This window comes from Acinonyx jubatus, chromosome E3, assembly GCF_027475565.1.
Source record: "Acinonyx jubatus isolate Ajub_Pintada_27869175 chromosome E3, VMU_Ajub_asm_v1.0, whole genome shotgun sequence".
Taxonomy (NCBI): Eukaryota; Metazoa; Chordata; class Mammalia; order Carnivora; family Felidae; genus Acinonyx; species Acinonyx jubatus.
Window position 1 is genome coordinate 10,273,692 of NC_069398.1, and position 16,372 is coordinate 10,290,063.

The 16,372-nt window shown below is 42.2% G+C and overlaps 1 protein-coding gene across 7 annotated transcripts in view; it reads right to left on the minus strand.

The window, feature by feature from the left end:
- Positions 1-16,372, minus strand: part of SMG1 (SMG1 nonsense mediated mRNA decay associated PI3K related kinase) — a 137,360-nt gene that overhangs the window by 90,901 nt on the left and 30,087 nt on the right. For 3 of the 7 annotated variants that reach the window (XM_027043167.2, XM_053213534.1, XM_053213533.1), the window contains exon 1: positions 10,410-10,549. The exons of 3 other annotated variants lie outside the window; for them this stretch is intronic. In XM_027043167.2, the coding sequence (XP_026898968.1) occupies positions 10,410-10,498 (89 nt within the window). In that variant the 5' untranslated portion in view covers positions 10,499-10,549. Of the gene's footprint in view, positions 1-10,409; positions 10,551-16,372 lie in introns of those variants that run through there. One more of the 7 variants, XM_053213535.1, reaches the window with a different exon arrangement.

Below are 16,372 nucleotides of genomic sequence, written 5' to 3' on the forward strand. Positions count from 1 at the left end.
CAAAGAGGAGATTTTTTCCCCTGGCTCATAATTTTAACAGGTATCAAGTTCTTAAAGTGCGAATAGTAAGACACAGAGAAAAAATAGACAATTATGCAGATTCATAGTCAAATTCCTCATTAGCCAATTTGACATAGGCTTAGATTATGGCAGCATACTAAAAAATGTAGCAAGAGAACCACTATTATACTGAAGAGCAATTAACTGCATAACCACCAATTTAATAGATATCAGTTATATATCACAATATTTCATATAAATAATATCAAACATCATATATGACACATCTAATAGAAATTTAACAATGATATGTGCTCCCATTCATATATCCCATTCCCACGTAAATAGAAAATAAATCCCATATTTATTTTATGAAATAAAGTGTTATTTCATAAAATACTCCTTATGAAATTCTTAGAATGACTACACACATGCATACAAAGTACTAGAAGAGAAAACTGAACTAGTGTGTGTGTGCAAGTGTGTAGTGAATCCTGAAACTTTCTGAGGAAGAGGTAAAAAAGGAGGATCTTTAAAATTCCAGATTTGAATCAGACATGGTAACATAAACAGCATTTGTGTAGCACTTCAATAATTTTGAAAGTAATTTTCCAAACTTTAACCTTCACAACCCTACATCTTAGGGAAGGCAAGAATTACCTCTTCAGGGCAACAGCTGGGTAGTGTCAGTACAAAGGACTTTTGTCTACCCATTTTTAGTCCACTGTTATTTTCATGACACCAGCCTCTCCTAAGATAAATATTTGTGAAGGATCAATACTAAAAATGCACATATTCTTAAAAATAAATACACCTGAGAGAGGAACATAAAACACCCTAGTTCTATTTCTAACTTCTCCAATGCAATTACACTAAGACAGAAACCAGATTTTTAAATGAACTCAAAGTGGGGAAAACAGCACTACTGGTGTAATTTTTATATCCTAATAAGAACAGTAAAAACGGAATACTAGTATTACAGTAACTCCACAAGACAGGCCACTTAAACAAAAGCTTCCTGGGACACCTGAGTGGCTCAGTAGGTTAAAGCCTCCTGACTCTTGATTTCAGCTCAGGTCATGATCTCACAGTTCGTGAGTTCAAGCCCCGCGCAGAGCCTGCTTGAAACCCACAAACTGTGAGATCATGACCTGAGCCAAAGTCGGATGCTCAACCCACTGAGCCACCCAGGCGCCCCAATACAAAATGTATCTTACGGTAGATTCCTTTTTTTTTTTTTTTTTTTAAAGTAAACTCTACCCTTAACGTGTGGCTCAAACTCAACCCTGAGATCAAGAGGCTCATGCTCTACCGACTGAGGCAGCTGGATGCCCAGGTAAGGTCCTTTAAACCTGACTGAAGAAGAAACACTGGATCTCAAGTTTCATAATCCTGTTGTTAGGAAACCTGCTACATTTTCATTTTTCTTCATGTGTACCCAAAGAATAGGACAGGAAAGAAAAGCGATCTTTTGAGGACAGAAAATCCAGGATGCTTTCAATTGAATATATATATTAATTTAACTGCACCAAATGTGATACTGGTTATCATCTTTGGGATTTTTTAATCAGAATCTAACCTAATCAGAGTCCCATTCTATAGAGGACAAAAATTTGACATCTTTCCTACAATTAATAGGTTTTTCCATCTGAATTCTGGCAAATCTCAGAAAGCCAGCATAGAATCTTGTCATTAGGGCAATGAATCTGAATGAATCTGAATGTCCAATCAAAACAAGGAGTCTGAAAATAAAGCATTACACTTCAGATGAGGAATTCCAGTGGTCATATTATCAGGAATATAAACTAGGGAAACCTTCAAGAGGCTGAACACCAAGAGTTGTTCATGGGTTGCTTCAAAGAACTAAATATGCCAAGATCACATTTAAAATTTGTTCAAACACACACACACACATAAACATACCCATCTTTTCAAATCAGGATTAGGGGCAACTGGGTGGCTCAGTCAGTTAAGTATCCAACTCTTGATGTGGGTTCAGGTCATGATCTCAAGGTTTCCCAAATCGAGCTTGGGCTCCAAGCTGGTCATTGAGCCCACTGGATTCTCTCTCCCTCTCTCTTTGCCCCTCCCCCACAGGCACACATGGTCTCTCACTCTCAATAAATAAATAAAGATTAAAACGCTAAAGAGAAGGTAGTAAAAACAAATTTTCAATGAACAAAGTCAAATAAAAAGGAAAAATTAAATTCAAAGAGCTTCAGTAAAAAAAAAAAAATGGTGCAAATGCTGTTATACATGGAGGAAAAAATGAATATTTGTCAGTATATATATTAGTGGAGGCTTCTCCCTATTCAACAGGAAAGGTATTAAGTATTTTGGATGCTACCAAAAATAAAGATCTAATAAATACTAAGTTAAACAACATTTTTTAATTAAAAAAAAAAATGTTTAAGTTTATTTTGAAAGTGAGAAAGCACGTGCTTGCACAGGGGAGGGGTGGAAAAGGGAGAGAGAGAATGCCAAGCAGGTTCTGCACTGTCAGCACAGAGCCCAACACAGGGCCTCGAACTCACAAACTTCAATATTACGACCTAAGCTGCAATCAAGAGTTGGACACTTACCAGAGCCACCCAGGTGCCCCAAAAGAATATTTGTTGAAAACTTGCAGACAAATACATGAGTACATAATTATCGCAGGCCACTGCAGAGCCATTAACAATTTTCTTGTGAACCATAAAAGCACTCCTGAGGTTCCTTAAGATGCTAAAATAACGTATAAGGGAAAAATGTAGTGGGGGGGAGGGGCGCTGAGTGGCTCCATCAGTTAAGCTCCATCTGACCAGTCAAACTGTGCTGACCGACAGCACAGAGCCTGCTTGAGATTCTCTTTCCCTCTCTCTGCCCCTCCCCTGCTTGCGTTCCCAAACGCTCTCTCCCTCTCCCAAAATAAACATTTAAAAAAATGTGTTTAAAGTAGTGCTTCTTGTAAACAAAAAATAACATAACTGAGGTAGTTCCATACCAAAAAAGAAAAAAAATAATTAATTCTGACACCAGAAACCTCTCTGAAAAAACGTCTTTTAAATGAACACAAAAAGCCTTTAAGAGGTTTTTAAATAATAAACATGAGATCCTAAACATACTATGTAATATGAATAGCAAATTAAGCTCCAAAAAAATGACTTCCAACAAGAATACAATTCCCTTCTTTGAAAGGGTGTGAAAATTAATATGAAAGAAGTAATTTACCATGTTGGGAAATCTGTTGATTCTGGGGGAAAAAAAATTTTTTTTACGTAAGCTCTATACCAAAGTGGGGGGTCGAACTCAGGACCCCGAGATCAAGAGTCATATGCTCTACTGACTGAGCCAGCCAGGTACCCCTGATTCTGGAAAATTTTTATTTCAGTCATTCCCCAATCAGCAGGCACACAAGGACTCAGGTATTCTACTGGAATGCCAGAAGGCACAACCCAGTGCTTAACTTTTCAGTGATCAGATTGTTTAAATAATGTCCAAATAGATACAATAGATACGGGATAAAATGTCAAGGTGTAAAAGAACTTTTTTTAAAATATTTTTTAATGTTTATTTTTGAGAGACAGAGAGAGACAGAGAGAGAGAGAGAGAGAGACACGCATACACACGCGACCACTATGGGGGGGGGGGGGCAGAGAAAGAAAGGGAAACACAGAATCTGAAGTCATCAGCACAGAGCCCGACACCGGGCTTGAACCCACAAACCTTGAGCCGAAGTCAGACACTTAGCTGACTGAGCCACCCTGATGCCCCTGTAAAAGAACTTCAAATATGTGAGCAAGGTATTTTTTCAAGATGGATATTCATATTCTTTCTTAAATGAACATATTCTTCCTTCTGTAAAAGATCTGGCCATCTCAGTCTACTAGAACACTGTCTCTTTAAACCCGTTCTATCAGCTTAATTTACTGCTGCCTCAGGCTAACCAGGCTGCTATACCAGGAACAGTTCCCTTCAAAATGCCTCTCATAGCTTCTGTGTTGTAAGCTAGACTTAACACTAAATACAAAAACAAACTTGCAGAATTTCATTTTCATGTATTTACTTGAGGAAGAACACTCAAATATAGAGTGTATACTTTTTTTTTTTTTAATAAGCTCTACACTCAACGTAGGGCTTGAACTCACGATGCTGAGATCAAGAGTTGCATGCTCTACCAACTGAGCCAGCCAGGCGCCTCTAGAGTGTATACTATTAACTGATGCACTAGCAGGTAAGAAGGGATGCAGAGGTCGAACCATTATACAAAACGCATGCACATATGAAGGCTGTTTTTTGGAGGAAGGCACACATGAAACTTTCAGATAGTTGTTAAGTGCTATGAAGAAAACCCCAGATGAAATGTCAGAGAAAGCTGCTTCTTCTCAATGAGGGGGTGACATTTAGGCTGGGACAACAGAAGGGCATCCAGATCACCGTACTCTGAGAAGAGCAATCTATGCAGTAGCTACACAGCAAGAACAGTACATGCAAAGGCCGTAAGGCAGAAATGAGCTTCAGGAGTGCTTTAGGGCAAGTAAGACACAGAAAGGGGAGAAAAAGACAGGCTCAGCCCTCAAGGACTTAAGACATCTATCACTGAAGTGATAAGCAGTTAGCTTTCACTGTAGACCTGTTGCAACAGAAGAGGGATCACAGAGGGCAGAGGTAGCCAGGTAGGGGGGTTAAAGGAAGTACAAGGTTTAGACTGGGGAAAAGCATGAAAAAGAAAGCAACAATAGGTATCAAGATGGTAGAGAAAAGTCCATGAACCTGTAGCTGATAGGACTAAACTCAACCAAGAAGAAGAGCTCTCATGTGTCCTAAGATGCCTAAAAAAGTTAACAAGGGAGCCTCCACCTGTTTTTACACAGGATCTTTAGATATCCCAAGAAAATATGTTTATAGCAAAAGAAAAAGAACAGAAAAGAACATGACAAGATTACCAATCCACACAAACTATAAATTGGTAATAAGTCCTAAGAATATTCAAAGATTTCCTTTCTACAGCAAATTTTAAGGCAAGATCTACCCATACACTCTGCCAGTGTGGTGTTTTTTGTTTGTGTGTATGTGTTGTGTTTTGTTTTGAGGGGCGGGGAGGAGTGTAATCCATCTGAAAAGTCATTGCTTATCTGTATCCTAAGTGGGGTCATGGTTACCCAGGTATATACATTTTGTCAAAATTCACTGAACATAAGATCTATACATAAGTAAATTTCATCTAAAAAAAGTAACACAGTCCAGTATAAAAAAGTATTCAAAAAAAGTACAATCAACTAATACAAGTGGAGGAAAACTAACACTATAAAAATACAAACATCTCAATAAGAATAGGTTACACTCTACATTAAAAAAATAAAATGTAATAAGCTTGAGTATTTCACATGGAAATTAAACCAAAAAATGTCTGTAATCTTTACTGTTCCGCCTCTACACAAAAGGGGATGTTTTATTTTGTAGTCCCCAAAATAAAATGGGTTCTGAAAAAACTTTCAAAAGCCAAAGACAGGTAACCAAAATAAGAAGAGACACCAAACAAATGACTACTTGTGTGAATCCATAAAGCAAGGGCCACTGAAAAGAACCCCAGGGATTTATTTTAGGTGATTAGAATAAGAAAGGCAAGTAAGCAAGTGTCTACTATATGCCAGGCAGTGAAGGCAAGAAATCTCAAATCTAAAAGTTGTGAGAATTCAGATAAACCAACAAACAAAAAGCAGAAACAGACCCATAAATACAGGTAACAAATTGATGGTTGCCAAAGGGGAGCAGGGTGGGGGAAATAGGCAAAATGGGTGAAGGAGAGTAGGAGATACAGGTTTGCAGTTCTGGAATGAGTAAGTCACCAGAATAAAAGGAACAGTTAAGGAATACAGGGGAGAAAAAAAAAAGATTGTGAGAATTAACTGTTCACAAAAGACACCACAGACCACACTCCATTTTCTGTGTATGAACATTCCATATAAGTGTCCTAACCTAAACTGAAGTGTGAGTAGATAAAAAGTATCACTGTAGTGATCATACTCAATCAACACCAGAAAACACATGAGGGGTTTTTGCTTATGGAAATTCCCACATACTGGGCTGAATACTTCTGTATGAATTTAAATAATGATTTATAAACAAAATATTCAGGTCCTTAGCAGTCTCTGTAAGGTACTGATTCAAGGCCCACCATACAGCTCCAATATGGCTCTTGAGCTATATCTCGTCTGTATCACTCAAAAGTGATACATCCTTCTCATCAAACTGGAAATATTTTACCAAGGACCACTTGCTTATTTTACTTTCTTTTTTGAGACCCCTCCCCAATTACTGTCAAAATAGTACAAATCAATTTCACGGCCCCACTGCCCCCTATTCATCTGTATAGCTTTACATCCTGACTCTCCAGGTTTTAAACGCTATTAATTACACATAAAAATAATTAAGTCAAAAATTATATACCACTTCATAACCATATAATACTTCACCATTTCAAAGTCTTTTCTCCCATATTAACCTATAACCTCCTTAAAGATAGTGGCTCTATCAGTCATAAAAATCTCTAAAGGATCAATATTTCCTAAAAGCAAATATTTTCATTGAATTAGAATATTACATAATCTCCTGCTACTAACATGCGCTCCAGCTATACTCCCAACTAGAAAGGAACCAAAACAGAAGAGGTAAAAGAGGTTCAATTTAAAGACATAACTGCCAATGTTTCATAAAGCATATGGTTTATTTTATAATGGAAAAAACAAACTCTCCCCACAAATTAAACACCCATACACAGTTATCTGATAAACCTCCATAGCGTACTCGAAAATCTGCAGTACAGAACTGGTAATCGTTACATTCTATTAAACTAAAGCTCTATCTTTAGTTATAAAATACGTAACTCCACTTAATTTTTCCTTTATGTATTTCACTATATCATGTACCTATGGACATCAAATAGTATACAGACTCATAAAAAGCTAAACAGACAGAACCACCTGGGTGGCTCAGTCAGTTAAGCATCAGACTTCAACTCATGATCTCCTGGTTGATGAGCTCAAGCCCCACACGGGGCTCTGTGCTATCAGCACAGAACCTGCTTTGGATCTTGTTTCCCTCTCTGACCCTTGCTTGTGCCACCTCTTAATAAATAAACATTAAAAACAACAACAACAACAAATAGACAACTCTGGTTTCAAAATCCAGCTTCTCACAATGCCAGACATACCAGTTTCTGACTTTTCTATCTTCACAACACTCTTCCTATTTTTTGGTCTGTGACAATGGAAGATAAAGGTATTTGTACTTTTGAGAACTTTAATCTGTCTACATTCTACCAAAAATGGAAGCTATTTTTAAGATACAGTTTCATCGTTAGAGAATTGTAGAAAGATGACAAGTTTGGGCACTGTAAGATACCCATTGTAAATCTGTTAAATAAAGTCCTAAGATTCCAAAGTACAGAAGCAAAATCTTGTTTTCTCTTTACCTGAATGCTTCCTCTTGTTTGAACTGATCTTTGACTCCAATGTCAAATTAGTCATGCCATTTTGGAGTATTAAAATGTATAATAATTATACATTTAATTTTTAAAACAAGTCATTCTGATCTCTATCTTGATTGGTACAACTGGAAGATCATATTCCAAAACAAAGTCAAGAAAAGGACATACTTTGGCTAGTGGCAATGATAAAACTACTCATTTGCCTAATCATTCATAAATCTTAATTGACACTAGAGTGAATGAAGAGGAAGACTATCAACCAGTGCTATATGAATGCTTTCTGCTAAAGGTATGCTTCTAGCAAAGATGGGCTTGTTCTGTTGCCATATGACACTAGTCTACTCAGCCACCTGTAACATTTCCTGTCAGTATGTGCGAAGTATCACGTGTGGCCATGACTGACTCAACAGTCGGTTTCCAGACTGACAAACTAACACGAAAAGAAACCAACAAGAATTGCTTTAATTTTTTTTTTTTACCCTTTATTTTTGAGAGAGACAGAGACAGACAGACAGACAGACAAGAGTGTGAACAGGAAGGGGAGAAAGAGAGGGAGACACAGAATCTGAAGCAGGCTCCAGGCTCTCAGCTGTCAGCACAGAGCCCCACGCGGGGTTCCAACTCACGACCGCGAGATCACGACCTGAACCTGACCTGAACCGAAGTCAGACGCTCAACTGACTGAGCCACCCAGGCACCCCAAGAATTGTTTTAAATCCCACTTGTTCAAAAGTCTAAATCTAAGAAAAACAAAATCAGACAAGTAATGGTATAGAAAGACAAATAATTTTTAAAAAAAACAAAATAATTCACATGAACCATAAGGAATCTGCCTACATTTGAAGATGTTTAGAAAAATAAATCTCCATTTAAACAAAGAGGAAGATGAAGTTCCATTTGTCAGTTAACTGGAATCTGTCACCTTTCTGAAGAGGAGACAGAATAACCCACCACAAACTTATGAAAATTTATGATTGGCAAACAAGGTTCTTTACTTTTTAACAAAACAACTATGGCAACCCCACAGATAAATCAAGTTCTGCTATGGGGTACTGTCCGTCCTTCTCTGTTCCCTCTTCTACAAAAAAAGTTAGGTATTTCCAATATCCTAACCAACTGTTACTCTGTGTAACCAACTACATCTCACAGTATCCTCTACCTAGGCATAAAGTTCTGATACTTGGTTACAGAGCCTAGCTTCACAGAAAGCTAACACCGTCCCCCCAACAAGCATACCACAGCCATAAAACAGAACACATAAAAGAAGATGGACAATATTAATAACCCACATACATATTCCATAAATATATAACCCATTCTGCTTCATATCTGTCAAATGCAGTCAAGTGACCCCAGCAGGTGGCTGCAACTCTGCTTCTCCATTTATTTAGAATTAAAAGTTACAAGTTATTCTTTACCAAAAGCTCTAGGACTATTTGTGAGCACTTTATTTAGTCCTCTAAAGGGATGCTTTTTTATACTTTACATATGCTGACCACAATACTGAAAAATAATGGGAAATCTACCATCTAAGGCTGTCAAATGTCAAATTCAAGCTCATTTAATCATCTAATTTACTAGATTCGAAAACAAAAACTACTTCACACATTTCAATGAAAGTACAAAACTAAGAATGTCAATTACAGATAATTTAATTACTATCAATTTACTTAAACTAGTCAGTTGATAGTACTTAAAGCACTCACAAACCCTAAGTGGTAAAGGACAAGTAAAGCTGTACTTTTCAATTTTTTAAAACTATTTAACATCTCAATTCAAGAGTCAGGCATTAACTCTTACACACAAATGTTCTCAACAGACACAGGGTTTGGGAAGATATATTAAACAGAGTAAGAGGTGTACCACCCCTCATCCAAAAGACTTTTCCATTCTCTTAAAATGTTACACTCTAACATCTGAACAAATTATTATATCCAGCACTACTGAAGTTACATATAACCAGGAGGAAGGAACTCATCCCAAGTGTCTTAACACTTATTTCGCCAGTTTCAGGACAATCATAATTCAAGTGCGCTTCAAAGTATGAAAACTCCATGAATCAACTAACCCTAAAACCTTATATACATGTAGGGAGTTCTTTTAGGCACTCACACCTAAATTAGGCACAAGTGCCTCGTGATTAATCAGAAAGACACAAAAACTGTATATATATGTAAAAAGGTGATGCTCCTAATATGTTCAATTCCAAAAAGGCCCCAAAGCAGTCTGAGATCAAATGCCCTCCATGCAAGATAAAATTCTCTACTCCTCTTAGTGCCTGCTCAACAGTCCAAGTATGAATTGCTCTCCACCAGGGTAACTGCCCCTGCACTTGGGGAAAACTTCATTTCCAAGGACCGGGGTGGGTCAGCCTCATTAACACAGTCACAATCTCATTTCATGCCCCACAACTGCCCTGCCTAAAGTCACAATAAAGCCTTGGAGTGTTTGGGGGTTTTGTTTTTTGAAATATTAACACGTGGGGGGCTCACTGAAGAGAATTACAGTTAAGAAGCTGTTTTACGTGGGTGCTGAGAGTGTAAGGGACCAAGGGAGTGAGTGGGTAACACAGAGGGTCCTGGACTCCCAGGATTCCCCAACTCCAATTCCAACTTGGTGGGTGGTAACCAGAGTCCCCCACCACCACCATGCCCCTTTCTTCACCCTCCTTGACCCAACTCCTAGGCCAGTGCCTTCGTTGGGCGCCCTGGTCTCAGCTCCAGCCCTGGGGCTGAAATGTAGTGGCAGGGAGACATTTAGGCCTCGCCTCCCAGCGGCCTTCCTCCCCGAGCAGGGGCGGGAGGGGACCCAGGAAGCCGCGCTCGGTTCCTGGGGGGGTGGAGGGCCTAGGCCGCGCCTCCCAGCCGGATGGCCCTAGGCCTCGGCCCGCCCGAGGCGGGGCCCGGGGTCGGGGCGGCGGGCTAGGCGCCGGCTCACCCACCTGGGTTGCCAGTCATTCCAGCTCCGTGGGTATTTGGTGCCGCCGCCGCCGCCGCTGCTCAGCCGAGACCCCGGGGCTCTGCGGCTCATTACCTTCCCCGACACGACATGGCCAAGCGCCGCCGCCCAAAGAAGCGCGAGTCGCCGCCCGAACCGACCGCCGCCGACACTCCGCTCCCGCCTGGGGTTGAGGAGGAAGCCGAAGAGAAGAAGGAGGAGGAGGAGGAGGAGGAGGAGGAGGAGGAGGCGGCGGAGGGCGGGGGAGGCGGACGGCCGTTCCGGGTTCCGCCTGAGCCCGCAGCGCAGGACGAGAAGGCGGGAGCAACGCCGCGAGGGGGAGGCGGAGGAAGGGGAGGCGACGTTTCTTCCAGGGCCGAGCGCGGCCCGCGACGCCGGGACCCAGGAGGAAGAGGACGACGAGGAGGAGGCGGTGGCGGCGGCTGCTCACGCTCACACAGCCACTGCTTCCCCGCCTCCCGGCTCCGCCCGCCGCGCCGCCGCTGCCGCACGGCATGCTGGGAGCGAGGGGCGGTGTCGGCGCCCGCCGGGCCAGGAGAGAGGGGCGAGGCCGGCTACAGGGGGCGGAGCCGGGCGGGCGCAGCGAGCGGATCGCCCTCCCGCGCTCCGGACTAGCTTTCCACTCCCTGCGGACCGTGCCAAGGTCCCAGCCCCGCCGCGGGGGATCATGGGAGAGGGGAATCTCCGCCACCACCCTCAAACACACACCCTCCCAAACACCCTCCAGAAAGCGTTAGACCCCCCCGAGGGCTGGGCAGTCAGGTGTAAACAGGCATCCAATCAAGGACCCGGGGTGTCTCCGCGCGCGCACACGCACACACTGGCGGGCGTGCCCTTAGGCTCACGTGGGCGCACTTTCCCCACCCTATTCGGTAAAAAGTAAAAATAAAGAGCGGGTGGATAGTCCCCTACCCAGCCCCCTTCGGAAATGTGCCCATGGAGTCCTTTCACCTTGACCATCTCTTCCCGGTGTAAAAAACTAAACTAAGTACAGGGAGAAAAGGGAATCCCCTCCCCCCCCCCCCCCCCGCAATGCCTGTCCCCTGCAATGTGAACTGTGCTTTCAAATCCTCTCACTGTGTAACATTTGCCCACCTTCCCCACCAGAAAAACCTGGCTGGTAGGGAGAGGGTTACACACCTGAGCACTTTCCCCTGCCCACAGTCCGCCCGGAGAGATTTCACGAAAGCATCTGACACATGCTGTGGGTGCAGATGCATAGAGAAAAGCCGAACAAGATGCACATCAAACAGGTTACAGGGGAATTACCTTTGGGGACGGTAGTCAAAAGGGTCTTCACATTTACACAGAGGGTCTTAGCCTATTTTATGTTGCAAGAAGTCAGTTTTTACATACTACCTGTGTAATTAAAAATGGTTACCTAAAGTTCTTGAAGATCATAAGACTTAGGTATTTCCACACCCACACCTCCTCAACCTTGGGCTCCTTGCTTATGCCCACCAATCCCTCACTAAGGTATGATCCTGCCAGCTCTAAAAGATGGAAAATTCATTGGGATTCTCTCTTACCTTCTGCCTCTGCCCCCCCACTCCCCCCTCCACCCCGTGCATGTGTGCTCTCTCTCTCAAAATAACTAAATTTGAAAGACAGAGAGAGAGAGAGAGAGAGAGGAAGAAGGAAGGAAGGAGGGGAGGAAGGGAGGGAGAAACCTCTGAACCTCGGAACTGGGCCTGATATTTGACTCAACACAGAAATTCCCACTAGGTCAGACCCAAGCCAAGGTCACGAAGTGTGTTAAAAAAAAAAAATGAACAAGACCTACATCAAGAGGGATATAGCTCAGGTACACACTCCATCCCAAAATTTGCCCATACCAGCCTACCTCCCTCTTGCTGACAAGAGGATATGATGCAGTGTTCTACCTGTTTGGAATAAGAGGCCCTATGAGAGGTGTCCTTTCTTCCCTGTTTATCCTTCCCTCTTTCCTATTCTCCTGAGAGAAAAAGTCCGTCTTCAATAAGGTCCCAAGATTATGGTCCCCTCACTCAGTATGGTCGTCTCTGGGAGACTATTATTCTTGCCACAAGGTATTTGGGTTCTATTTGTTTGTAATTACTGTTTAATTACATAAGCAATAATGAATACATTGTCCTCATATGACTTTTGAATAGTATACAGCCTAATTCTGATTTATTCTTTCGTTCAACATTCAGCAAAATTTATTGAGCATCTACTAACTAGGTATTTGGGGTCAGGACAGTAATCAAGACTCCATCTCTGTCCTAAAGGAACTCCAGGAGTAGGAGTCAGAAAGATACATCTATTCTTAGAAACGACTGAAATAGTTATTTTTGCTCAATTTCCTCTCTCTCCAGACCTATCAATCTGACCAGAAAGGCCCCTCTCCCAAAGCCTTTTCTTAATTGTAAGTTCTGAGTTTTCTTGGACCTGCTTTCCTCAGTTCTTGTACTTTTTTTAAAAATTTTTTTAATGTTTATTTATTTTTGAGAGAGAGACAAAGTGTGAGTGGGGGAGGAGCAGAGAGAGAGGGAGACACAGAATCTGAAGCAGGCTGCAGGCTCTGAGCTGTCAGTACAGAGCCTGATGTGGGGCTCAAACTCATGAACGGTGAGATCCTGACCTGAGCTGAAGTCAGACGCTTACCGATTGAGCCACCCACATGCCCCCAGTTCTTGTACTTTTTATGCTCCAGGTGAGTTAGTGCTCTCCTCCCCTCCGATCCATGAGCAAATGGCTGATGGGGCCAATTAATCATTTTTACTTCCTTAAATAGTTTATTGTAACAACGGTACAGTAACCAAATTATGTTAGATTCCAAAATGATTTGCAGCACAATAACTAGAACCTTAGACCCCTAGGAAAAATGTCAGGGCCCTTTAAACTTTTCAAATTACAGAACAACAGCAGAGTAATTCAAGGATGGGCTCTGGGTTCAGATTCCAACTCCTCTGCTTGAAACTGAGGGAGTATCAACAAGGTCCTGACTGTCACAGTGCCCCAGTGTCTCGTCTCTAAAATAGAGATAATAGTACTGACTTCCTAAGACTATTGAGAGAATTAATTGAGATCTCACATGTAAAGGGCTTGGCACGGTGCCTGCTGCACAGTTAACAACCAATAAATGTTAGCTAGAAATCAGATCTACCGATTTCTACAACTTCTCTGAGGCACATGGCTATGTGGATAATATTTGATCAGTGAAGAAGGAGAAAAAAGGAAGTAGCTGTCCTAGGTTGCCCCCAGTCGCTCCATCAACTGCTTCTTGTTTGTCATTTTTTTTGTGCTTCTCCTATAGAAATAATTAACCCTCAAAAGCACTCAGTGTTGGCAAAGGGGTGGTGTGAGGACACAGACGGTCGGGGTAAGTGTCATTTGGCAGCAACTTCCTGCAAAGCAATTTAAGAGTATGTATCCAAAGATTTAAAATTGTTAATACCTTTCCCCCATAATTCCTCTTCTGGGAATCTATCTTCAGGAAATTTCCCATGCTGCAGCTAAAGTGGTTTTTTTCTTTCTTTCCTTCTTTTTTTAAGATTTCATTTTTAAGTAATCCCTACACACGACATGGGGCGTGAACTTACAACCCCAAGATCAGGAGTCGCGTGCTCTACCAACTGAGCCAGCCAGGTGTTCCAGCGATTTTTTTTTTTTTTTTTTTGCTTTATTTATTTTGAGAGAGAGAGAGAACACACTCATGCGAGAGAGAGCAAGGGAGGGGCAAAGACAGAGGAAGAGAGAATCCCAAGCAGGCTTGGACTCTGGGCTCAATCTCACGAACTATGAGATCCCAACCTGAGCCGAAATCAAGGGTCAGATGCTTAATCAACTGAGCCATCCAGGTGCCCCCTCCAGTGATTTTCTTTTTAAATAAAAATCAGATCATTTCACCATCCTACTTAAAATCCATTAATGGCTTCCTATACTTCTTAAGATAAAAACTATGAGCCTACAAGAGTCTGTAAAAGCTGATTTCTCCTACATTGCAAACACCCTACGGCAGCTCATACCTGGAACAAGATCCTAATGGTGGGTATCAATTTTGTCTTCATAGTAAGTTCCCCACACCGAGGCTGCACCTTGGACCAATTAAATTAGAATCTCTCAGTGTCAGCCCAGGCATCAGTATTTTTTTAAAGTAATCTCTGTGCCCGATGTGGGGCTCAAATTCACAACCTTCAGATCAAGAGTTGTATGCTCTACCAACTGAGCCACCCGAGGGTGCCCAGGACTCAGTATTTTTTCTTTTTTTGAGGCTACCACAGGGGACTCTAATGTGCAACCAAGACTAAGAAACACCACTTTCGAGCCCTGACAAAGTTATTGGTGTCCCCCTACACCCAACCTTGCCTCCCAGCATATGTGAGCTATAAAAAACAATTTTCTTTTTTTTATGGGAAATTTTAAGCATTTCAAGTTTTTTTTTTTAAGTTTATTTATTTATTTTATGAGAGGGGGAGGGAGAACTTCAAGCAGGCTCCCTACTGTCAGCACAGAGCCTTATGTTGGGCTCGATCCCATGAACTGAGAGATCATGACCTGAGCTGAGATCAAGAGTCAGACACTTAACCACCTGAGCCAGCCAGGTGCTGCTATAAAAACAATTCTAAACCACTGGAGGAAAAGAAGTGAAAGCCCAGTTTTTCCCATGGCAACTACTTGGATATTTCAAAAAAAAATAGATCAAATGTGACCAACTCTCAAACTTTCAAGAAATGCCATCTTGTTTCTTTCGGTGGCTAAGCTTCATGGTTCCCTTAGCACTTGTCCCCTTCCACTCAGGTCATCGGGACTGATTCTCTGTTCGCAAAGCACACTGAGCCTCTCCAGACTCTGGGCTTTTGTGCTTGCTGTTCCCTCTGCCTGTAATGCCATTCCTACACTTGTTTCCATCAGAGTTGAGATGTGGGTAAAGTGAGGGAAGCACCTGGGGTACCAAGTCTCCGGAGGCATTCACTCTTAAGGTCATGCAAATGCTAACGTTGCACAGGCATAGACCAGCAAGTGAATGCCTCCCTAAATTTGGGGGGTCTAGGCACTTCATTTGCCTCATCTTAGTCCTGGCACTGTTTTCCATGGTCCATCTCCATTCTCTTGAGAGGTTTTCCCTGACCTCCCTGCCCAAAAACCTAGCCAATGTCCTATTTAGGAACATTCTGTCACACACCCTATTTCTTTTCTTGGTAGCACCCATCACCATCTGCCAGTATTGGGTTTCTTTGTACAATTTATTATCTGTCTCACTTTTAGAATAGGAGCTCTGTCTGTGAAAGCAGAGTCCACACCTGTCCGTCTCTTCCCCCTCGATCCTCAGCACATAGCACAGCACCTGGCCCAGTAAACACTCAAAAAATAGTTGTGGTTGTTGTCGTTTGTCTTTTTTTATATGTTTTATTTATTTGTTTTGAGAGAGAGAGAGAGAGTTAAAAGGAGCAGAGGAGGGGCAGAGAGAGAGGAGAGAGAGAAACCCAAGCAGGCTCCATACTCAGCACAGATCTGGACACAGGGCTCGATCCCATGACCCTGTGATCATGACCTCCAAATTAAGAGTTAGACACTCCACTGACTGAGTCACCCAGGAGCCCCTAGATATGAAGAATTCTTTCTTTTTAATTTTTTTAAAACGTTTATTCATTTTTTGATAGAGAGCGTGAGTGGGGGAGGGGCAGAGAGACAGGGAGACACAGAATCTGAAGCAGGCTCCAGGCTGCAAACTGACAGCACAGAGGCCGACGCGGGGCTCAAACTCACAAACCGTGAGGTCACAACCTGAGCCGAAGTCAGACACCCAACCAACTGAGCCGCCCAGGCACCCCAAGAATTCTTTTTTTTTTAATTTATGTTATTTATTTTGAGAGAGAGAGCACACACATGAGGGAGGGGCAGAGAGAGAGAAAGAGAGAGAGAGAATCCAAGCAGGCTCCACTCTGTCAGCAAGGATCCCAATGCAGAGAAAAAAGGAAGGAG